The sequence below is a fragment of the Neltuma alba genome, unplaced genomic scaffold (genome assembly GCF_004799145.2).
Source record: "Neltuma alba isolate B1F8T4 unplaced genomic scaffold, ASM479914v2 tig00005283_pilon, whole genome shotgun sequence".
Classification (NCBI taxonomy): Eukaryota; Viridiplantae; Streptophyta; class Magnoliopsida; order Fabales; family Fabaceae; genus Neltuma; species Neltuma alba.
Window position 1 is genome coordinate 1 of NW_021634048.1, and position 26,211 is coordinate 26,211.

At 37.3% G+C, this 26,211-nt stretch overlaps 1 protein-coding gene and 1 pseudogene across 2 annotated transcripts; one reads left to right on the forward strand and one right to left on the reverse strand.

Moving 5' to 3' along the window:
* Positions 1-192: 192 nt before the first annotated feature.
* The window catches only part of LOC114747370 (BEACH domain-containing protein C2-like), a 38,469-nt pseudogene continuing 12,450 nt past the window's right edge, over positions 193-26,211 (reverse strand).
* LOC114747369 (uncharacterized) lies at positions 8,369-17,807 on the forward strand. 2 transcript variants are annotated; one of them, XM_028935688.1, is made up of 3 exons: positions 8,369-8,378; positions 15,885-17,096; positions 17,564-17,807. In XM_028935688.1, the coding sequence occupies exons 2-3, from the start codon at positions 16,142-16,144 to the stop codon at positions 17,596-17,598; spliced, it is 990 nt and encodes a 329-aa protein (XP_028791521.1). In that variant the 5' UTR covers positions 8,369-8,378; positions 15,885-16,141; the 3' UTR covers positions 17,599-17,807. The 2 variants fall into 2 exon arrangements, with proteins under 2 accessions (XP_028791521.1, XP_028791520.1); XM_028935687.1 differs by lacking the exon at positions 8,369-8,378 and having other exon boundaries at positions 15,870-17,096.

A 26,211-nucleotide genomic window follows, 5' to 3' on the forward strand; every position in this document is an offset into this window, starting at 1 on the left:
AACTGCACATGTTTTGGTAATCAAAATACCCTTATGATTCATTCAATAATCTATTATCTACCCGAATGCCCCTTATAAGGTCATCTGCAAACTGATAATGGGACACCACAATCCCTTCTGTTCCACCTGAATGCCCCTTATAAGGTCTCTATCATCTACACTTATGATTCATTCAACCAAGCACATACACACCACGGTAAAGAACGAAGGGGTTGTAGGGGTTCCCCAACTGCACTCCTCATAGCCCAAAAAACAGACTTTTGTCCCCACAATCTGTTCAGGTTTTTAAAAAAAAATTTATTGGAATATTATATTGCTTCGTGTATCATTCATGCAAATCATTTTCAAATACCAATTGATTAAATTTTAAGAGCAACAGAGACTTACTGGGTCAGAAATTTTATCAATATCCACTGCTCCTTCATAAGTAATGTAAAAGAAAACATTATTTGCTCCAATAGCTTCTTTACCTCGTTGCTTGTACCTACATGGTCCAAATCATTTACATAGATGCTAGCAATAAATCATCAATGAAATCCCCAAGAAAAATGTAAATCCAGAGAGAGATTCAAATCAAATATTGACATTGCAAACGAGTAATTGTGAAAATTACATAAGAGAAAGAGCACACATAAATACATGCAGGCGAAACCCACCCAAAAATGAGGTCAATCCACTCATGCAAATGAGCAGATACATATTCACTCTCGAGCGCCATCTGATGCTTATGGATGAAATCAATTGGACTCTCAGCCCAAGGAGGAAGTTTAACAGCATCTAATATGATAGAAGAAAATAGAAAAGAGATCAATCCTTTAATGCGAGCAAAGTTCTTCCCAAAAAACAAACACAATCTCAATAAGCATACCAAGCTTCTCTCCCAATTGCGTGGTGCCAAAATCAATCAAATTCCCATTTGTGAGAGCTTCAGGGAGGTAAAATAGCTCAGGAACCTATTGTAAATTGAAAAAAGAACTGGTTAAGATACAGGTAAAAACTAACCTTCTGTTAGGATTACTTTTGGAAAATTAGGAAAATACATGAAAAAGGGAAAAGATGCTTTTGTGGGTCAGAACTTTGACTTCCTATTTTGGAGAAAGAAGTAGAAAAGTAGGGTTGCTGTAGGGTGACTATGGTCAGGGCTATGAGAGGGTTGGGAAAGTCACTTTTTGTGGTCTATAAATCGTCCTCTTGGGGTCAGCCGGAGGAGGAGAACTTTTGTATTGAGCTGGGCCCTTGTGGGAAGGAGAGAGCCAACCTCTCGAAAGTTTGGCAAGTCTGTTAGTTGGAGGTAGCGTGTCCTAACTGTGGTTTGTGGCTTGTGTCTTTGTTTACTGTTTCTGTATATGTGGTGTAGTAATCTGAATTTGTAGCCGTCATCCTCCCTTCAATGCGTGACAGATTAGTGTTTGTTCTATGAAGGTAATGAGTTTTTAGCTTTTGGTTGTATCTTCGTGGGTATTCTGTTTTCAAATAGTAAAAGTTTAGAGTTTCTGGGTTGGGTCTTATCACCATCATACGGATTTCATATGAAAATAATCTGATTGAGATTATATTATGATAGAACTTTCATAAGACCTCGCATTTTTCTTTTAATCAGAAATTGTCCTCAACATAGTTTCGCACAGCTAATTTTCAGTAAAGAACAGCAACAGTACATCAATACTTAAAAGGAGAATTATGGATGCTCATCCACTCGAAAATCATGGAGAAGAATAAAAAAAGATTAATTAAAAAATATCTTAACTATTCTGAAAACAAAATAACACATGATATTGCTAAATTGAAACACTAATTATTTTTAATAACACGCCTAAAATAGGCCTGCAGGTCACTGACATGCCATAACATTTATTACCAACTGGCTAGGGGTTAAATGCTCAAAGCCATCCTCATCAAGTTTCAGCATCTTGTATAGTTGTCCTGTAGTGAAGTTTAAGCCAAAGTGTTTTGAAATGATAGTGCATGTCACAAAATTCCAAGGCAAAAGTACACTTTCAGTCCTTTCCACAAGGTCTCATTTTTTTCCCTTAATTATAGAAAATGTATTTTTAGTCCTTCAACCCTAACGTCATTCTTAAAAATGCTAGTATGGAAATTTTAAATGTGGACAGAACATTCTCAAATGCTGATATATGATGTAAAATTTTCAAAATAACAATCACCTTTTAAAACGATTATTATTTGAGACTAATGGTGTTAGAGTTAGAAAGCTGAAAAGGTACGTTTTAAAATTAAGGGACCAAACTAAAGCATTGTATAAAGTTAGAGGACTATAAATGCCCCTTTCCCAAATTGTAATAGAATTATCATGCCCATTTAATTCAAAAGTCTAAAATCTCCATGACAATGTGGACAAACACAATCCGCCATTTGTGTGCTAGAACTTGAATAGATGTAAAGGACTTTGATACCTATGAAGGACCATTTTAGAACTTATTAAAAGCAAATGAAAGATCCTTGAATAGTTCCTCCTTATAGGTCCTCTGAAAGCCCCACTTAACCCCACACACACAAAAAAAGAAAGAAAGAAAGATAAATTACCTACTTTTAGCAAACAAGTAGATCAAACAATCATTTTGCCGAAATATTAATAAACATATACCAATTCTTTCACATCGCTCATGTCCTCAAGAACACCATTCCAGGTAGCACCAATGTCAGAAAACATTCTATCAGCATGATCAAATTTTCCTCCTTGCAGTTGTATTGCAAGGGTGGTAAATGGTTCGACTCGAACAAGATAATACAAGACCTGAAAAAGAACATTACATAGATCAGAAAACACAAAAGAAGAAATTAAAAAAGCAGTCAAATTCACTTAAAAAAAAGAACACTTTGATGGGTACCCAACTATGGTAGGAAACCCTCTCAGAAAAGCTAACTACTAAAAACCTGTACACTACAAGACTAATAATCTACTGTGATAAGGACCAAAAAAAAGAGCAGGAAAATGAAGGGTAAACCCACCGTTCCTGCACTCGAATAGTGTGATCCATAATGGAATTTGGGGATGACTGGATCATCAAAGTTAGAGTATCTCTCTTGAAATTTTTTTAGTCGATCAGAGTTCAGTGCACCAACAGGCTGCAATAAAATAAAATGCTTTAGCAACAAATAAAAAATAATGAAAAATAGGAAAACATTAACTGATTGAGAGAACATTCAGGAAAAGAACCTTTGACAGATCTCGGTAACACGAAGGATTAGAAAGATCCAAGCTCTTTGAGCTGTAATCAGAAAGGACCCAGGGGAAGACTGGATACTGCCAGGTACGCATAGCAGTAATACTATTATTAACGGAATAAGGATATGAGGCAAGAGATTAATAATAGAACTACATTAAAAGTGAAGATCAACCTGAGTGATATCATTATAACTACGTCCAGCCAATGTATTGAGCTGCATTAAATATTCAAAATTGCTGATCTGCACAAGGACAAGATGAACTTCATATACCTCTGAGGATGCAAACTATGAAACAGTGCATATTGAATGAATTAAGGCCTGCTTCATACCTCCCATCTTGCCCAGCGTTCCATAAGTTGGGTTCTTTTTAAAAGTTGTTCAGGTCTCTGCTAAGAAAAAGAGAGTTAATTTTTCATATTCTTGGACCAAAAGTATCAATCCTTTATAAAAGACTAAACTGCAGAGAACGCCAAGCTAGAACTAAAGTACATTTACGGAAATACTGATCATAAGACCAGACAGAAAGGGAGAGAAAAAAGAAAATGAAAGAGAAGAATAGAGTCACCGAAAGGATTCAACCTGCGTAGCCAAATACATGTTGTTTAAATGAGGAGGACGTGCTTGGACAATTGCTCGATATGCATTTTTTCGCCCCTCAATACTCTGAAGAGGAAAAGAGGACAAAGACAGATAAAGAGTAGGATTATCAGCACAAAATTCCGAATTATCAGAGAAACAGCCAGAATTACAGTGCTATGAGAACTACAAAAGCGGTGCATCTAATAAGTACCCCAAAGTCAAAGAAGAAGTTTGATCGGTCAACCATAAAGAGCTCCAAAGCACTTCTTCTAAGGAGATATCTGAAGCAGAAACCAACATTTAGAAAAATTGACTGGACAAAATCTTCAAAAGCAGATACTTCAGCATTTAAGAAAAAGAAGTATTCTATCAACTCTTGGAAGAAATTTCAAGATGGAACGTGAAGTATATGAGAAGATAAAATGTCCTCCTGAATAAGAACCAATAAGTGAAGAGAACAAGACACGGAAGCAGAGATATCTGAGACATGCCACGAATATAAACATATATAGAGGACAGAAGGAACCCCTGAAAATTCAAGCACTTCCCACCAACCAGAGTTATCTATAATTTTGAAAGATGCCATTATATTGAAACCTATTCTTTGCTGATATCCAAACAAGCAACTTCAACTTTAAAGGAACATCAAGCTCCAGATTTATTTCGAAGGAATAAAAATTTCCCTTCTCAGGGAATTAATGAAAATAAAAACGAATATAAATTAGGAGGCTTCAGGGTCTAGCAGAAGACAGATAGGCTCCATTCTGTTCATTGTATAAGGCTGGATAGATTAAAATAACCCAATATAATCTCAACTTTGGAGCTGATTTAAACTATTTCCTCTTGGATAGATACCACCTAAGTTGATATACTCAGACTTGAATGCAAGTATATACAAACAAGGAGAAAGTCTTAAATAGTTTTTAATTTGCGAGCAAGAGAGAGGCTCACCTTCGGCTATAAATTTGATGAAGAGTTGACATTGACCAGCTGCGGTCCTTTTCTCGGTCTCCTTCCTCAAAACTGGGGTCTAGCCCTTCCTTTGGGGTGCTAATCTCACTGTTATCAACTATAAAATTTATCCTTCTTGTGGTTACCTTCAACCAGAGAAGGGCACTCAGCGTTACTACACATAGCATAGCTTAGCAAAGACATGCAAAATATTTTACATATCTTTCCCTTGAAATAAAAGTTTCATGAAATTTCATCAACAAGAATATTAGCTCAAATGGTACACTCAAAAAATGATATCAGCGCAAGTACAGAATTGTATGCTTGGAATATCCCACAAATAATTGCTACCTAGTACTTCAATATAAAAGAATCCGCATAAACGATAGGAAAAGAACACATCAACAAAGTTATAGGATAAAAAGACCTCAAATAAAGAAAATTAATTCGATTCTGACACAAAACTATATAAGACAAATTCTAAATTAAAATGGAAAAATTATTGAATGAAACAAAGCTTCCCAATCTCCTTGGCCGTCAGAAACAGTGAAACAGACATTTCTTTCCATCAAGACAAACCTCAGAACCCCAAGGACCATGCAATGCTACGAAACTTTGTATTCCCTTCTCTTTACCAAATCTTTTCAATTGACTTTGGTGGAAATGACCCAAGGTAGAAGACATCAAAACCACATTCAACAAATTTTGCATATTCTTGATTATTTCTCAATTTAACATCAATTAAATAAGAACTGAACTAAGCAACTGGAATTTTTCATGACCTATAATGCAGCAAAACTTCATGACCATTTCTTTAATAAATTAAAATTTACGATAAAAAAGGATAAAACAAAAACTGGACCAACAAATAGGCGATTGGGTTGTTTCATCTTGAGGCATGAAAATGAGCATCATGTTTAGCAAATCTTCCATGTTGGCTTTATTGATTGTCTCTCCACTTGTCACCTTGATGGGAGGAAAGTTCAAGCTCGTCATACTGCTTTTTCACCATTACTGTCTTTCAATATAAGCACCGTCAACTTGGGTTGTTATCTATGATTATTTTAATTTTAAAGTGAAAAGGCTCATCCATCATGTCAAGTGGAGAGACATCTGATAACCCCCACGAGCAAGATTTGGTGTACACAATAGTCATTTTCATGTGCCAAAAGCAGGGTGTCCAATTTTGGAGCAAAAGTTTTTTCTCCAATTCTTCTCACCCAGCTTTCTGGAATTTTTATTCATTCCTGCCAATAACCACATATTTATACACACCAGCTTAAAATAGAAGTTTGTATTATTAGATCTCAGCAATATAGTTAAATCTATTCAGCTTTAGTGAATAGATGACCCAGTTCTAAAATAACTAATAAACTCATAGCATGTAAAGCACTAAATTTCTACAAGTGTTAGCTGCCACGATGGTCTTGTGCACTCACTAAATTAGTTTTCAAGAGACTAAAGCTACATGGGCATCGCAGTTCACAGACCAAATTGTTAGCTCTCTTTAAAATATAAGCAACTTCCAACTTAAGCCCATAAAACTTACTTGGAAGGTTCCCTGAACAACCTTAAGTGGCCGGACCATTGATGACGGCAGCTCAATAACAATTCTTTCATCAAGTTCACTAAAAACAAACCCAGGGGCAATCACTGATGAATTCTGGACAAAATTTTCATCACTTGCAAGCTGAGCACCAGTAGATTCAATAGATGCATGCAGGGCTTGCTCAGCTGATTCAGAAGTTCTGGGTTCATTCTCTCCCTTCAATTCAATATCAACGACCACACCATTCCCATCCGTAATTTCTGCATGCTCGTCATCTTCTTCGAGTTCTTCTATTGAGATTGCTTCTGCTGACAAAACTGGAGCACTCTGGTCCTTTCTCTCCACAGAATAATCATCATAATTAGCAGCAGCACCTAAATGATCTGTCCCTTCGTAATTCCTCCTCAGACATCGTCTCATCCTTGAAGAACTTTCCATAAAAGCTAGCTTCCAAAAAACCTGAAAAAATTTAAGATTAAAATTAATTATAAAACATAATCAATCCTAAAAGGTGATTTTGTTTTTTTTTTTACGTATAAGAAAATTTTAATTAAAGCGACTATAAGTTAAAAATACAAGAAATCCTGAAAAGAGAAAAAAAAAATTCAAAAGGAGAAGAAAAGACTTTTGAGAAATAAAGAATTTCAGGAACACAGTCTAGTTTGCCAGAAAATACAATGGTTGAACTTGCCATGCAATTTTTCAAATTTCATTCTGGGCAAATATACTTCTCCTCACTCTTACAAAGATGGCATCTATGCCCATAAAAATATTAGACGATGCAAAGAATGAAAACTATAGTGATGCCAGTTTGAACAGTATATCACAACATACACGAGGTGGGTTGTTTAGCTGATCTGCTAAAGGCCCAAAAAGACTTCCCATTTCCATTAACTGGTGAATGAGTTTCCGCCATGCATGAATTCCATTATGGATTCGATGCCTGGTAATTACATCCACTTGAGCACGCCTGTCAATCTAGTAGACAATAAAGTTAACATATGGTAATACCATTCTCAATAATTAGAAAACCCAGCCACAGATTGTGAACAAACCTCAGACCGTTGCATATTCCTCGCCAGTGCAAAACTGGCGACAAGAACAGCAATAAATTTATAGGACAGAGCATTAAAATCTTTCCCATACACTGATTTCGTATCAACTGGCTGCAAACATTCCATCCAGGCAACTCCCATAGCTTCAGTGATACTCCACCTCTTAACACGCTCTGCATCACCAGCACTTCTTCGTTGTGCAGATGTAGCCATTGCAACAGCACTAAGACCTCGTCCAGAACCAACCTTTGCAAATCTCTCAAAATCACGTGCAGCCGCTAAAGCAGCAGCTCTTGCCGCAGCCTTGTCCTTGGGAAGTGGTGGTGCTTTCCCGGCGAGTTCTAGAGGCTTTTGAAAACTTGAAAATGTGTGGAGCCTAACCTGTTTGCGCTCCAGCAGTGAGGTATCACGCCTAAGATGGGCAGTTGTTGCAGGGGCTGGGGCTTCACCTCCTGAAGCCCCAGCTGCAATCATTGCCAATGCCATTGCAGCAGGTGGAGACGCAAATGCAGCAGCCCAAGGCGGAGATATCATAGCAAGAGCAGCCTGAAAGAAATAACAGATTCATCATTAGATAAAAGTAGCTATATCCACCCAAAAAAAAAAAAAAAAGAGTACCAAGTAAGATAAGGAATAATATCTTCAGCGCTCAACAACCTTTTTTGAACATCCAATGTTGCAGAAGAATTATACAGACAGGCACATAGAACTAAATAACACAAACATAAAAAGACCAAATCATTATGCTTCAATTTTAAAGGTCAACAATATGTTAAATATAGCTGTTATAAGCTTTTATATTAGCGTGAATGATTGCTGTCCATATCTGCAAATGCTCGCTCTGCTATCCATATGCTGAATTAGTTTGGACTACAGCCATGTGGTACATAAATCACAACCATGGAACCAGAACAATATTATAGCCACTGTAAGTCAGGATACACTTGCAACATGTCACACAAAGGATTTTCTCCCATCTTGCATTCATTATTGTATCAGAACATTGGAGGGAAAAGCTTAAGGTTACTCAGTCAGTGGTGCATTTTCTCTCCCTTGTAGCAGCTCTTTACTTTCATCAATCATGAATGTAATGGAGGTGGCCCCCAGTGCAGATAGATAAAGATATTGTTATCTGCTCTAGAAGCCAACTATAAGATCATTGTTTGCATACATTGTGCTTCGTTTAAAGGAAATTCAATCATCATATTTCATTATTCATTAAAATGCGCCTGAAGTATTATCGCAAGCAAAGATGGCAGTAACACATGACGAGTATCAAAGTTGACTGATGACCATGGTTATAGATAATGAGATATTTAGTCAAGATACAACCTGCTAGGAAAATGATACATGTACCACTGAGTAAATGTCATAATCAATTCTCATAGTGGCCATGATGAGTGTGGTGATTTGACCTAAAAACATCATGGCTCCCTACACATGGAGTCAAATAATTTAACACCTTACAGCTTCACTTGTAACAAAGATAGCCAATGTTTGAGTATATAAAAATCATGCAAGAGATGTTTATGATCAAGAGAGGACTTTGTCCCTTCTCCAAGGGAGGAGTGATATGAAATTTATTAAGAAAACAAAATGTATCGTTGTGCTCATTTGAAATATATATGATTCATTTGTTTTAAGTTAGTACACTCATGGATCAAATAAACATGAAATGAATTGTAAAAAGGATAATGAATTCCATGCCTCAATTCAATCGTGATATTTGGACAAAAGAGACTACAGTACAATACTACACGGAACATTGATCACAAATTGGATATGTTGAATGATAGACTTGAATGGCAGTGACATATTGCTACGATACTCTCTGTTTCTGATATTAAAATAAGCTTTATAATAACTGCCACTGAAATGAAAAAGCCACAAGGTTGCACAGAAAAAGCAGTACAAAATTGAAATTAACGTGGTCTAATTAGGATCCCAAGTTAGACTAGAGTACCTAAGAATTTAGCCCAATATAATATAATAGGTTATATTAGAATTATATTATAATGCTATGTATTATGTTATATCATTATGTAATACTAAATTATTACTCTCTGGTCCTTAATATAAGACCTATTTAACTAATTTGGTTAGATTAAAAAAGTCAAGTAAGTTAGTTAATTATATGAAATATGACACGTTTTTCCTAAAACACCATAATTATTTTCCTTAATATTCTCCTTTCTTTTCCTACTTGATTATGATTCAGGAAGTATCAATAGGGATAATTTAAGAAAAACTAAAAAATACGCGAAATAGGTCTTATATTTAGGACCACGATCAACTCAAAAACTATAAGGACTGGAGGAGTAATTACTAATCTAATAATATCAAAAATTTCCGGCTTAATTAAATTCATGATACATTTTGTTTTTGTTTTATGATTGACCATGGGAAGATTGGAACATCTGCCAAGACCCAATGGCCTCCTCATCCCCTATTGAGCTACAATCCATGAGATGGCTACAGGTAAATCGTAGAATTATAAAATCAAGCCTAAGATTATGCATCATACACGAGATAATACCTTGTTTCCCAAAATATCATCCTCGTGAAGTATTAAATCTGAATTTGGTCATATCACTTGGAGGACATTTAGTACTTGTTTTGAATTGATTTTGAACAAGTTTATGAAAGGTTTTAAAAAATTGACAAACTCCTCTTCTTCTTTTTTTTCTCATGAAAAGACAAACCCAGATTAATCTTGCATGATCACCGGCAAATGCAAGAGACCATCTTGCACCACTTAGAATTTTCCTTTCAAGTGATCTACAACTAGAGCTATGCACAAGATTGACCGGGCACTTCAGTTTCTTGTCCCCTCTAGTGTAAACAAGAGCACATTGAAACAATAATCACCCTTATCCCACTAAGGGGGTGTTAGGTTTAACCCAAAAGCACTTTTAAAAAGTGCTTTCACACAAGTGTAGATAAAACTCCCCTCACATACTTACTTCGTATACTGTAAAGTCACTTTTAAAACAATGGTTTGATTTCCAACCAAACATCCCTTATGTGGTATCAACTGCATGAATCCTATGATGCCATTGTGCTCTATTTGCAACAAGTGCACATTGTGACCACTACAAATAATTGGTGTTCATTGAAATGATGAGGTGATTTGGGCTAGAGTAAACTCCATTGTTACAGTTTAATGACAATGTGCCTAAGTGGGAGACCCTAGTTAGATACTGGCTCAGTGTTTAGGGCTCCAATTGTGACCCTTATAGCTCTACGTACTATGAAAGAATTCAGAAATTAATGATCTGAATTATGTTGTTAACCGAAGGCATAGGAGCATCTCTAAATAGATAATTGGTCTATGCAAAGATCGCATGCCTAATCAAATTACATAACAAAATTTTTTGGATTTAAAATATCTAATAAATCCCATCCTGTCTAAAAGCACAGAACTAAGTGACGAGTATAAAGAAACAAACATGAAATTGCTCATTTTTAGTTAATACCCCAAGGTGGATAAAGCTTCAGCAGAGATATCCACATGTGGATGCCTTTTGTAAACACAGACCAGTGTCCTTCTTAGAAATTTGTCTTACACATGTGTGATTGGTTTAATCATATTATTCAGCAATACGTATGGATATATATTTGATCCAGTGTTAAGTATAAATGCGTATGAAAATACCTCAATGGGCAAGGCATCAGCAGCCAATGCACGATCATCAACAGTTAGAGGATTTAAACCATCAGCAGTAGCAAGTTCATGAATTCCAGCCAAAACAGGCCGCCACCTCCTTAAGACAGCAACAAATGGGGGTACAATAGCCTCAAGGTATTTCTTACGAAGAGGCTTTTGGTCTTTGCCCACAGCATGATATACCTGACAACAAGTTGTACCATCATCATGGTTGTCTAGAAATTTTTTTTTTAAAAAAAAAAAAGGGCAAATGACACATGCTTCATAAAGTACGTAAAAATAATATGTTCAGCACTGAAAACACAAACCTCAGAATAAAGCACCGAACAGGCTACCAAAACTCTCTGTCTCTTAGAGTCAGAAATTGGCATGTTGAGAACAGGTGAAAGAACACTGTTTAAGAAAAGAGTAGATAATTCAATAAACCATCAATGTTTTCCTCATATTATGTCTTCAAAAAATTTGTTCAAATAATGATGAAAGAAAAAATTGCAAAACTGTAAAGTGTTAGTTAAATATTTATGCAGGTGTAATGAATAAAGGACACTAACAACAATGAAGTAATGGAAATTTAAATTTGCTGAAGATATGCGTGTGCGCACGCACGTGTAGATGCGCACAAAAAAATGCAGATATTTTAGGATATATTTGATATTGTTCATACAAAAGTAAAGCAACAGTGGGTGATGTTGTTGTTGGGGGAATTGGTTCAGTGTCAAAATGTCAGCATCTACGGAAATTGCAACCTCAATCACTCTTGTGGATGATATTCTCGTCATGAGATTATGGCTCTTGAAGAGTAAATAGGCTGGTTTAACAATTTTTCTGATCAATAATTTAAGATTATGTAATTAATAGAAATATTATGACATACTTATGAGCCTTTAAAGCCTTGTCTTGCATCCCTATAAATAAGAAGCCTTGTGTATGTCAATATTCAACTACTCCATTTCAAGCTTTTCCTTTTCCTCCATAATCATAATGGCAAGACACCATCAGGCCCAAGAGCCCTCTTTAGGTATTAAGGTGGCAACGACAAAGAGGGACATTATCATCGCTCAAAGAAAGTATACTCCAGGTTTACTAGCATCCGTGTGCAAAACCCAAACGCAAATCAAAAGTAAGCTTCATCTTAAGATGAAAGGCAATGCTAGGATATTAAAAGGTACCAAGGTTAATGGTTAAGTTGATTTACCTTTCTAATACACATCTCGACATCAGTTGCCAGAATCACTGGTAAAATTTATGAACAAGACAACAAAAGATGACTTAGGAGTTTATAGGATTTTAGGCTATTTGAAGATTTACCCTAGTAAAGGCACGTTCTGTGAAGAATAGGAAGGCTCCCTGACAAATAGAAGGTCCACTACATTTTATGTAGTAACCTAGCTACATGGAGGAGCACGAAGCATCACATTTTTATAAGGAGCCGTGTAGAAGCAAAAACTGAATTTTTAGCACTTGACTTGGGTGTTTTTGAAGGAATCTTGATTAAGAAGGTTCTCCAAGAGTTAGACACTTTCTTGGAGAAACCTATGAAGTTTATGCATGATAATATGCCCGCTATCAATATGGTGAAAAATACCATCCTCTATGAACAAAATGAAGAATTAGAGTTTCAAACTAGGTTCAAAGAATACTTACTTCCCCACTTGAGGAGTGATGATGAAGCATGTGCTTAACAATACATATTTTAACATCACCATGGAAGCTTCTCTTGACTACTTGGGAGTTTTGACCATATGCAGTTTTCATCTATTATTGGTTGTGTCCATACGGCATACTTAATATGCTGTACAAATTAGTTATGTTGAAATTTCTTGTTATGCAAAGCTGCTAAAGATGTGATCAAATGTTCATCATGTGTATTGTGTAGACAGCACACTGACATTGAATAGCTTGAACAATCTTGTGGTGCATATTTGTTTTAGATAGATGAAAAATCAACCTTATAGAAATTAGTTCTACGGGGACAAAATTGAGATATGACAATTAAGATTCTATTTCAAGAGTAAATCAAAATATTTCTAAGGAGGTCGTCCGTGAAGATGAAAAGGTGCATCTTAAGTATCGGCTAACCAGAGAGGCGGAAAAAGCATCCAATTGTGGCCATCCGTATGAAACTTCTCCAAGTCAACATTTATTCAGAGGCTATTCATTAATGGATAAACTATGGACTGGAAATAAGATAAACATCGAAAATTGTTTTACCTCCACAGTAGTGCAGAGCGGGGTTTCCTTCCTTGAGGCATCCCATCCTCAGTTGCATTCCTCATCAACATATGTTCCTCTCCATCATCATCTTCCCTCATCGATAGAAGAACCATTCGAAGCATGCACAGGAATGGTTGGTCACTGTCTAACAATTGGTACAATGCAGCCATCCCTCCCATTCCAGTACCTGACCCTCCACCAATACCAAGACCACCACCAAGCCCAGACTCATCCAACAATAATGCTTGAAGCATTGCCACAGATTTCCTTACCAAAGGAAGTTCAAGCCAGTTGCCATCAGCATCTTTCTCTAGAGCAGAGTTCCAACAATCCCATCCACTCCCACCGCCGCCAAATTGCACTGTCTTTGATGGGAGGCCAACACCATACCACAAACGGCTCCTATATTTCCAGCCATCAGCTATATCCTTAGTACAAGACCCATATGACACAAAAGCATAAGAAACAGATCCATATGGTTCAGCCGCAGCAGCTGCAGTAAGCCTTTCCATCAATGAAGAAGAGATCTGACCATTCGCATCAGCCATTGAAGAAAGGATCTGTCAAATGTAACAGCAAGGGTCACCAATATTAAAAATTAGCACACGTAAGACTAGAACAAAAAAGAAGGCTAAGAACAAATGCAGAATATATTTACAAGAAGGTGAGTTCAAACCATAAATAATCTTCTAAAGTCCAAAGCCTAAGTTCATAAACTAGAGAAGTTGAGGAAAAAATAAAATAAAAATAAAACAAATGCCCGGTGAACATGTATAAATATTTTCCCCAAAGAGGTGTTATTAAATAGGGGCTGCCATGCAAACATCGCAAGGATCTTGAAGGAATGACAAGCAGCACTGAAAATGCACAATTACAAAACTTCACAAACAACTTATTATGACACAACATGCACATCTAATTCAAGATTGCAGCATGCATACCTCTAAAGGGAGTCCTACAGAATCACTAGGTACAGATCTTCGATTTTCCACAGCTTCTGTTGATTCTCCAATTGTAGACAATGAGGCTGAGCTGTTATTGTACGGATACAACCCAGAAAGGGGTGATGGAGAAGTATCTACAACACGTGCAGAAGAGAATTGTTTGCTTTGTAACCGTAAGTGATCCTCAACAAGCATAAGTATCACAATAGCATTCTCTACTAAAGCAACAGAAAGCTGAGCAGCATTATCAGCCTCTGCCTTAGCATCTTCTGGGGACAACCCCTCAGCTGCCACACCGGCAGCAGCCGCAGCAATAATTTGAGTCTGTTGTAAGGAAAACTAAATGTAGACATCATTCCAGCTACTTCTCACTCTCTTCAAAGAAAAACATACATATGATATAGAGAACTGCACTCTTGCAAACATACTTTTGTTTTCTTAGTGTGCTTAGGCATAAGTGAAGGGATCTACAAGTCATTGGGTACACAGAATGAAAAGAAATGGAAAGTGAAATAAAAAGAAAAACAAAGTGCTTTTGTGGATGGCAAATGGGAATACAGCCCTAATTTACAAAATAATAAATTGTTTAGACATGTTGATAATAAGTTGTTACATTTATTCATGGTTGTATATAATACGGGAGATTTGATTATGTAATTATTCTATAATTATTAGCCATTATGATCTTATCTTAAAATATCACTATAACTACGAATTTCATGAGTCAATACTCGTTAACTACATTTCTCTCGTCCTCAGTCTCATACTCTCCATGTTCACCCTCCACACACTCTCCATACTCTTCATGGTATCACAGCCCCTAGTGATTGCGCATCATCCCAATTACTGGCCTCTCTCTTCACCCTAACTTCTCTTCATCTATGCATTTTTCTTCTTGCCTCAAGCACTTCCTTTCCTAGCCCCATTTGCTACATTCAGCCACTATGTCCTACTTTTCTTGGAACACACACCCAACCATGCAACCACCATCCCTAGAAGGCATCAATGTTTACCATTGCCATCTGGAGCTCCAGCCACATCCACAGATGCCACTGGTAGATTCTATCCATTTGTCCACGAACCAACAAATGACAGTGCATGGGTCACCCATTTCAAGCCCTGTCTGTCCAACCTTTCTAGGAAACATTTGATCTACAAGACCCAACCCCTCAATCTTTGTGTTTGGCTATTGATCATGGTGTTTGGTGACTTTTGTTACTGGTCAGGCCCTTCTTTCAGTGTTCAGATGCGGTTATGACCATATATCATGACGTTCAGTCTCTATTTATTACTTACCAGACTATTTTTTGTCATTTAGGTGATCACTCTATTTGTGGAGTTTCTTATCAAGAGTTTGGATTGGGTGGTTTAAAAGAATAGTCCAATAGTTTGGATCAGGATTAACTAAAAGTGAAGCTGACCATTCCTTTTGCCACATGAATCAGGATGCTAATCTGTGTCTATTTGAAGTCTGCACAGATGATTGTTTAACACAGGCAATGATCAAGAAGGAATTTCTTGACTAAAATCACAACTACATGATCATTTTCTGTAAGCAAGTGAGGCTGAAGAAAATCAGATGTTTTGTTAATATATACAGCCTAGGGAGCATATTTGGCCAACATAATAGGAATTTACAAGCATTTATATAATCTGCGAAATAAAATGGAATATCTACAGCATCCTAAAGTATTAACTATTTACAAATAAAGGTGTCGGAAATGGGCCCTAGGGAGAGGCCCAATCATCCTATTAAACCAAGAATCATTACAGCTATGTATACTGATTTACTAACCGTTAAAGACCTGATCCTTAGGCGCTAAATTAGGGATTACAGAATATATTTATTTCCTGTTTTGCTTCCTTATTAAATCTGGAGGATTTCATGCGATATGCTGAATCACTCCTCTCCCTATATGTATCGCACAAATCTGTGGAATAAAATACAGCTTTTCTGCACACAAACTCTCATGGTATCAGAGCGCTACCACTCATGTCTTTCAAAGAAGCTCTGACACGAAATTCCAGAGCTTTTACAGCTGAGGGTGAGTCCACCTCAGTGACAACTGCACCCCAGAATATGACCGAGTCAGAAGAGATGCGGTCAACTAGTTCAGGCGCACCAAATGGATCTGGACCAGATTCCTTGTCCCAACTGATTATATCCCACCGCCTCAATGGCAACAACTACCTCCAGTGGTCCAGAAATATTCTCATGTTTGTGCGTGGAAGAAACAAGGAAAAATACCTTACTTGGAACCCTCAGCCACCAAAAACCGAGGACCCACAGTATGAAACATGGTGTGCAGAAAACAACACCGTAATGACATGGCTTGTTCATTCCATGCTTCCTGAAATTAGCGAAAACTACCTACTTGCTAGTTCCGCACGAGAAATATGGGAATCAGCAAGGCGGACATACTCTGTTAAGGAAAATACAGCAGCTATTTTCCAACTCAAACGCATGCTACGCAGCCTCACTCAAGGGGAGAAGTCTGTCACCCAGTACTACAGTGCCCTGGTGCGACTGTGGCTGCAAATAGATCTCTATGAAGTACACAAATGGTCCTGCCATACAGATGAAGTCTACTTCAAACAGGTAATAGACCGAGACCGATGTTATGATTTTCTTCTTGGCCTTAACGATTCTTTTGAAGATATCAGGGGAAGAATAATGAGCATTAAGCCCCTTCCATCACTGGAAGATGCCTTCAATATGATTAAGAATGAAGAGAGCCGGAAAGCACTGGTTCAAAATCCATCTTTGGTTTCCCCATCAACCATAACTGAAGGCTCGGCCATGGTGACTAGAAGCAACCAAGGTGGAGACACAAGGGGAAAGAAGTCCCTAAGGTGTGACCATTGCAACAAAAATGGCCACACCCGTGACACATGCTGGAAGATCCATGGCAAGCCAGCCAATTGGAAGCCACGGCCTAAGGGAGAAGGTAAAGGACTTCTAACTAGTAACACCCCCAATGAAAGTGAAATCCTAAAGCATGAGGAGCTTGCAATACTGAGGAAAATCCTTGACAAATACTCCCATGAAAAGCTAAGTGAGGATACCCCAACTGTTTCCTTGGCTCATACAGGTACAGAACTTCTAACTGCACTTAGAACAGTCACTAATTCAAAAAATATCTGGGTGGTCGATTCTGGAGCTACTAATCATGTTTCTGGATTTAAAGAACTATTTTCTGTGTTTAGTTCATATTCACAGCATTCCCGTGTGCAGGTAGCAAACAATGAATATGCAAAGGTTATGGGATCTGGCACTGTAATTCTATCTACTGATATCATTCTTCATGATGTACTTTATGTGCCTGATATACACTGCAACCTACTGTCAGTACAGTGCATAGCTGATAAATTAAACTGCCTAGTTGGTTTTAATAAATCTCATTGTGTCTTTCAGGATTTAGTCTTGGGCAAGCTGATTGGCAAAGCTAAAGAATGTAATGGGCTGTACTACCTTGAAGGGAACCTGAAAAATAAAAGCCCCCTAGCTACTGCTACTTCTGCTATTCATGTGACTCCAAACAATGCTGCTGTGTCCCGTGATGAAATAATGTTATGGCATTACCGTTTAGGCCATCCTAACTTTGATTATATGAAAATCCTGTTTCCCAATTTCATGAATAAAATATCTCCTTCTCAAATTCAGTGTGACACCTGTCACTTTGCTAAACAGACACGAAATTCCTATCCAGCGAACCCCTATACTCCTACTACTCCCTTTACACTCATTCATAGTGATGTTTGGGGACCCTCTAGAATCGAAACTAACTCCAAGGCCAAGTGGTTTGTTACCTTCATAGATGACCATACACGCCTCACATGGCTCTTTTTAATGAAAGACAAATCAAAGTTTTTCCACTGTTTAAGCACTTTCACGCCTTTATTCAAACTCAATTTAATGTTTCTATAAAAGTTTTTCGAAGTGATAATGGAAAGGAGTATGTGAATACAAAATTTAAAGATTTTCTTATTGAAAAAGGGATTCATCATCAAACTTCTTGCACATACACACCACAGCAAAATGGGATAGCTGAGCGGAAGAATAGGCACCTCTTAGAAGTTGCTCGCTCACTTTTAATTGGGAGTAATGCTCCCAATATTTATTGGGGTGATGCAGTTCTCACTGCCACCTATTTAATCAATCGGCTGCCCTCCAAAGTACTAAAGTTTCAAACCCCAATTGATAAATTTTTAGAAACCTATCCCAATTCCTACCTCCTCAACCATCTCCCTAAAAGAGTTTTTGGTTGCACAGCTTTTGTGTTCAATGAAGATGGTGGCAAATTAGATACTCGAGCTCTTAAATGTATTTTTCTAGGTTACTCTTCCTCCCAAAAAGGTTACAAGTGCTATTCTCCTACCACTAGACGTGTCTATGTCACCATGAATGTTCAATTTATGGAATCACAACCCTTTTACCCCAAATTACCCATTCAGGGGGAGAGAGCTAATGAATGGCTAACTTGTCCTGATAGTAACTATACTAGTGACACACAACCTGAACAGCAAAGAAATCAAAACAGTAATGGTACCCTAGCATCACCAGCAGCCCCTATAGAGACACCTATTTTTGAACCTGACCTTATTACACCGTCCAGTGACCCTGCAACAACTGTCACAACACCAGAAAAAACACCACACACCCTTGACATGGCACCCAACAAACCTGAAACAATTCTAGAAGTGCCCAATAACACTGAACCTATACCTGAAGCCCCCCAAGAGACAAACCAGCAGTCACATACCACAGAGACAGAGGTGAACACAACAGAACAGCCAACAACCAGAGAAGAACCCATTAACATTCCAAGGCAGAGTCATGAATCTTATCCTGAGATTAATCCTGAAGATCTACAGTGGCCCATTGCTTTGAGAAAAGGCAAAAGGAGTTGCACTAGACACCCTATTGGGAGGTATGTCTCCTATGATAAGCTTAACTCTCAATTTAAAGCGTTTGTGGTTAATCTTGATAATGAGGAAATCCCAAAGTCTTTTAATGAGGCTAGTTCAAACCCTAACTGGAAAGCAGCTATTAATGATGAATTAAAGGCTCTAGTCAAGAACCAAACATGGGAAATAGTTAATTTACCCCCTGGGAAATCTGTTGTTGGGAGTAAATGGGTTTTTACAAAGAAGTTTAATCCTGATGGTAGCATCAACAAGTATAAGGCAAGATTAGTTGCAAAAGGGTTTACTCAAACCTATGGCATAGACTACCAAGAGACTTTTGCTCCGGTAGCCAAATTTAATACTATAAATATTCTTCTCTCTTTGGCTGCCAATTTGGACTGGCCCTTACATCAATTAGACATTAAAAATGCCTTTTTAAATGGAGACTTAGAGGAGGTATACATGCAAATACCCCTAGGATTAGAAGGTCCTGGAACCCGTGGAAAGGTATGTAAACTACATAAATCTTTATATGGGTTAAAACAATCACCAAGGGCTTGGTTTGAAAAATTCACAAGGGCTGTTAAGGAGTTTGGTTATAGGCAATGTCAAACTGACCACACTTTGTTTGTGAAACGCTCTAATTATAAGATCACTGTCCTAATTGTCTATGTAGATGATATAGTTTTGACAGGAAATGACCCTGAAGAGATTGCAGCGTTGAAGCAGAAATTGGCAGCAAAATTTGAAGTAAAAGATTTGGGAAATCTAAGATACTTCCTCGGGTTAGAGGTAGCTAGATCTCCAAAAGGCATTTGTGTGACTCAGAGGAAGTACACCTTGGATCTATTGAAAGAAACAGGCATGGTGGGAGCCAGACCTGCTGCGACCCCTATGGAGCTCAATTGTAACTTGGAAGTCAAACCTGATGGAAAATCAGTTAACAAGGAACAGTACCAGCGACTAGTGGGGAAGCTAATTTACTTGTCTCACACCAGGCCAGACATTTCATTTGCAGTAGGGGTAGTAAGTCAGTTTGCAAGCAACCCCCAAAAGGAACACATGGAAGCAGTACAAAGAATTCTCAGGTACCTTAAAACTACTCCAGGTAAAGGTCTGTATTTTGCTAAAAGTGGACAGAAAAATGTAGAAATCTATACAGATGGTACAAAAAGAAACTCCAGCATAGAGGGAGACAAAGATATAGAAGTCTACACGGATGCTGATTGGGCAGGAGCTATCTATGACCGACGTTCTACTACTGGATACTGTACATTTGTGTGGGGAAATCTTGTGACTTGGAGGAGCAAGAAGCAACCAGTTGTATCAAGAAGCTCAGCTGAATCTGAATATAGAGCTCTGGCTCTTGGCATTTGTGAAGGGATATGGGTAGTACACGTGCTAAGGGAACTTGGTATAGAAATAAATGCACCAATTAAAATGTGGTGTGATAATATGGCTGCACTCAAGATTGCAAACAATCCTGTCCAACATGACCGAACAAAACATGTTGAAATTGATCGTCATTTCATCAAGGAAAAGATTGAAGCTAAAGTGATCGACCTAACCTACATTCCCTCTGGAAGACAGATTGCGGATGTGATGACCAAACCATTGATCAAGAACAAGTTTGACGAGTTGACTAGCAAGCTGGGAATGATTAACATCTATTCTCCAGCTTGAGGGGGAGTGTCGGAAATGGGCCCTAGGGAGAGGCCCAATCATCCTATTAAACCAAGAATCATTACAGCTATGTATACTGATTTACTAACTGTTAAAGACCTGATCCTTAGGCGCTAAATTAGGGATTACAGAATATATTTATTTCCTGTTTTGCTTCCTTATTAAATCTGGAGGATTTCATGCAATATGCTGAATCACTCCTCTCCCTATATGTATCGCACAAATCTGTGGAATAAAATACAGCTTTTCTGCACACGAACTCTCAAAAGGCAATTAATTTCTAATAATCTTTGTCTCACCCTCTCCATATTCCCTATCTCCATACTCTCGTCAAGGCAATTATGAATAATTATAACATGGGCAGAATAGGCATCATATATCTCGTTTGTTAGTGCAATAGAATCAAACTCTGACTCCGTCTTTACACTAAACAGGCCATTAGTTTCCTAGGTATTAACTACAGCATCCTAAAGCATTAACTACTTACAAAGAAAGGCAATTAATTTCTAATAATCTTCGTCTCACCCTCTCCATATTCTCTATCTCTATACTCTCTTCAAGGCAATTATGAATAATTATAACATGGGCAGAATAGGCATCATATATCTTGTTTCCTAGTGCAATAGAATCATACTCTGATTCCCTCTTTACACTGAACAGGCCATTAGCTTCCTAGGTCCAGTGTGTGTGGACGTGGGGGAACCAGAATAGCAGAAATGACTGGAAAAAAAATTCTCTTGCAAAAGTATATATATACATACAAGAAAATCCTTACCTGAAGCCGCAATTCCCGAGCAGCAAAGTCCAACAAGCCACCTAAGAGCCTCCTCTTAAATATAGGCAATGATTCCTCACGTCTTCAAACCAAAAAGGAACAAACATATGATGACATATACAGGATATAGTAAATTGTACATGCAAACTATTTTATCAACAGAAGCGAATAATGCACTACTATGAGAAGAGGTAGAAAAGCTCTTCCTCAATTGACTCTAGAATGTCATATTTATCATCATTTATACCACCAAATTTTTGTCACAACCAGTCTTGGCATGATTTTCTCCTTTAAATTCCATCAATTAAAATGAAGCATAGACAGCTACCATTTTTTCAACTTCATAATTAAGCATGCATTTTGTGCACTCTAGTTCTTACCAATGACCAAGGCCTGACTCAAATTCAAGGGAGTTGTAACATAGAAAGGCCCGGCATATGTTTTTCTCAGTTCTATCAACTACCCCCTTTTAGAAACCATTAGTGACCCGCTTGGCATGCAGAAATTGGAAATGGAAATGGAAATGGAATTGAATTCCAAACTGACTGTTTGGTATGATGAAATTGGAAAATTCTGCAATTTCAGCTCCACCAAAATAGGTCGAATTGGCTTCCATCAAGCAACCCATGGAAGCCAATTCCATCTCCATGCAGTCCATTTTTACCCTTCCCTCAACCTTCAAGCTTCACACTGCCAACCTTCAAGCTTCACACTGCCAACCTTCAAGTTTCACATCATCTCACCTCACTGCAGATGATGTGGCCTCCTTAGAGTCTGTTTTTCCCTTCAACTGTGAAGTCTACAAGCACCACCATTCCTCCTCTTTGCTTTCCATCATCATTCTCCTCTTAACCAAATGTGAAGCAACAACGTTGGCGACAATTTCTGGATCTTCATTCAACAGTGATGACATTATTCTTTCAAATCTGAGTTTACAGGTGGAAATTTCTTTCCAATTACCATCTTCTTCCTCCAGCAACGTTGACTGTCACAATGGCGATTTTTGCATCTAAGAACCATGATTTTTGCTTGTGCTTCATGATTTTCACTTTGAAATCTAGCTTTCTTTTTTCTGGCAGTCATTGATGGTGATTTCTGGTTTATTTCTGGATGGTAATTTTTGGGTGCCTTGTACTGTTGCTTTGATTCTTTTTCCCCCTCAGTTTCCATGACATTTGGTTCTTAGCGGATGATTTTAGTTTTGAGGGGCAGCCAATGGTAGCTGTCGACGGTGATGAAGAATGGTTGGATGGAGGAGGTTTTTTTCCCCCAATTTCAAAGGGCATTTTAGTATTTACATATTTTAAATATATATTTTATTTAAAAATTAAGTTAGATTCCCATACCCATACCAAACATCTTTTTAAAGACCATGGCCATATCCATTTCCAACTCCATATTCATTTCCATTTCCATCAAAATCAATTCCAATGCACCAAACAAGCTAGGTCATAAGGCATCATATGGTCCTTGAGTCTCTTGAGATGGTTAATGACTGCAAACTTCCAAAACAAATCACTCAAATTTTGGTGATAAAGTCTTATAGACCTTCAAATACAAGGCTGATCATTTTCCTTCATTTTATTAAGCATTGCCATGCAAACAAAAGCCTTTACCTTAGAAGGGGCCCTGACTTTCTAGGCAAAGTTTGAACCCAGAAGAGTAATATTTGAACTTTAAATAAGAAGTAAGAAAGACAGACACATGAAAGATCCCAAAGAATCTAAATTCCATATCCTTTGATTGAGCAACAAATGATATTACAGAACAGGAAAAGTCTAGCATTAACATTTCTCAAAATCTGAACCTTTGATGAACAGAGACTACTTTGCCAATTAAGAACTTAGAAATAAAAGCATTATGCAAAGAGGATAACTGATAGTAGTTAAGGAGCAGAAGCTTCACCAACCCATCCACTAGTCCTTGAAAAGAAAAAAATGTGACATGAAAAGAAAGCATATAAGGGGCAAAATACACAAGGAGATAACTTCTAGGAGCCTGATTCAGAAGCACCAATCCCTAATTATCATCCCATTCATTTTGCTGAATAATCCCATTCATTTTGCTGAATACCACATTTACTTCTGACCAACCTATGACACAAAGAAAAAGAAGACTCCAAGGAAGACTGTCAAGGCCACTTAGCCACTAGTGATATATTTCAAACACCAAAAACAGCCGGACCCAACCCCCTCTCCTTGTTTGATCTGCAACACACCTCCTGACTAACCAAGTGACCCCTTTTACTCTCACCACAACCAGATCCAAGAAAGCCTAGCATAATGTTGTCTATCCAATTCACTACCCTGTTAGGTAAGCTGCAAAATATTAAGAAAGGGTTAAGGGTGTGGTTTAACTAACTCAATGAGCCACAAATTGTTAGTTAATGGCTTACTTATTCTATAAGGCCATAAGAATGGTTTTGGTAGTTAGGTTTAATTCGTCAGGATCCTAGGACATTAGCTCAGTTATACTAAATCTATGCAGCTGTATAGATAAATAGGGGAGCCTCTGTTATTGTTTTTGCTGATAGTTTGCTTAAAGAAGTATTCAGTTCCAGCTCTGTTTCCTCTCTCTTTTCCCTCTCTTCCCTTTCTCTATGATTCTCTCCTTCCCTCTGATTCTCATTTCTTCCTCTTATCTTCACTCTTTCTATAACAACCACAACATACCCCCGCTGGAAACTTAAACAAAGAGACATAGTACGGCAGGGTTGTTCTCAGGACAGTTACCTAGTCAGTTAGATTCTGTCACCAGCAAACAAATTAACCAATAAATCAAATGGTTAAGAACTATCTAATCGATGCAAATCACACCAATATTAACTGTAGTAGGAGTAATTTGAGTTTCACTTTGCTGATAAATTGAATCTCTTTCTTTCTCTCAGTTGCAACTCTCCTTTCTGTGTTCTTCTCTAGTGCAGCCTCTACTATTCTCGTACTAAACCATTGATCCAAGGCTTCTGACAGCACCTAAAACTCAAGCTCAAGATTCAATGACCGAATCTGATCAACACTAGGAAAAAACCAAATCTGGAAGAGACAGACTGAGACAAACAGTAGCTCACATTAAAGGTCTTAAGGATGATCTGGCAATCAAGGTCACAAGGATAGTTGAGAACAATGATAGAAATCTATATTGTAATAAAGATGCTATTTGTTCAGATGAATTACCCCTGGAATATCAGCTTTGGAATAAAATATTTTTTGTTCAAGAAGCCCAGATCCATGGAGGTGAAAAACCCTTTTTGTAAAGGGATCATAGCATTTGCAACCCTTTGTAGTGAGGAGAGTATCCTAACAATAAGTAGTTGATTGATTTAGGATCAAGTTCGTGCCTTCATTGAGATATAATATGAATGTAAGCTCGACACCCCAAGATATTTACAAAGATCATCAAGAAGTCTGGTTTATCAGAAGGCTTCGAGAAAAACTTGACAAGAAATGTCAAATTTTATTGTCCTTGAGTAGTGGCAGTCCTGATTGGTAACAAATAACAATCCCAAAGCTTATTAGGACTAATAAATGCTAGTTAACAAACAATAAAATAGGAACAAACTCCCTAAGACTGAAAATCCCAAACTTGCGAATAAATTAGGATGAAAATCAGCAAGTCCACACACTTTGTACACTTCACTTACATCTATCACACCTCCCATTAATAGGTCACTAGGAATTTCATCAACTCTTGCATTTATGTCAAACCGTCTACTATGTTTTCTAACAGTAACAAATTAAAAAGATACAATGGTCATACAAAGGAAGTGAGGAGGGAAAATTACAGGTAGCTTAAAAAGGCAAAAAAAATTCACCTTTTTCGAAGTTCTCCTATACTAGATCCGCCCACAATACAAAGCCATTCTGCACAATGAATTGTCATTTCAATATCCTACATAAAAAGAGCAACACCAACCAATATCAATAAAGCAGATAAACAGATTTCATGGAGGCAGACAATCTGACGATCAAAAATAAGTTAAATAGTGGAGGGATACATGGATCAGATCAAATAAGCAAGAAAGCAATACAAGGTTAGAATATAACATAAAATCTACGTAGTCAGTATGGAAACAAAACTATATCAAAAAAATAATAATAATCAATTCTCACAGAAACAGAAAAACATTTAGCTAGTCTACTGAAAAAAACTTCATAGAACCAAGAAATTTAATTCTTCCCGGCCTAGTAAAGCAAGTACAGCTACATGTTTGAGCACGATTGCCAGCGGGTTTGCAGAAAAACTGATCAAAAAGTTAAAAATATTACTCCCTCTATTCCTTCTTATAAGACATCTTTTAGAATGTTTTGATGTTCCTATTTATAAGACATTTTGCAAGATATAGGCATTAGTGGATTTTCTTTTCCAAAAAAAAAAAAAAACTAAAAGAGAGTATTTTAAAATTCTTAAATTAATCAAGCGAGAAGAGTATTTTAATGAAGGGTACTTGTGGAAAGATTAGGTAATTTAAAGACATCAACTTTTTTTTTTTTGGTGTAAAGTAGGTAAATTGGTCTTATAAAAAGGAACAGAGGGGTAAATTCAAAAAAAAAAAAGAAAAAAAAAAAAAGGTTTATCCAGAGACACTAAGGAATATGAAGAAACAACAATTGAACTAGCATATCCAATGTGGCATCAGAAACTTTACAAATCATTTCAGCCGGTAACTATTGTATCAATTATTGATGTGATAACATCTA

Excerpts from the sequence above, each read along its gene's own strand:
- LOC114747369 (XM_028935688.1), top strand. The coding sequence starts at position 16,142 with ATGTCTTTCAAAGAAGCTCTGACACGAAATTCCAGAGCTTTTACAGCT. Across the intron at positions 17,097-17,563 it reads GCCACGGCCTAAGGGAGAAG|GATTTAGTCTTGGGCAAGCT; the intron begins GTAAAGGACTTC and ends TGTGTCTTTCAG.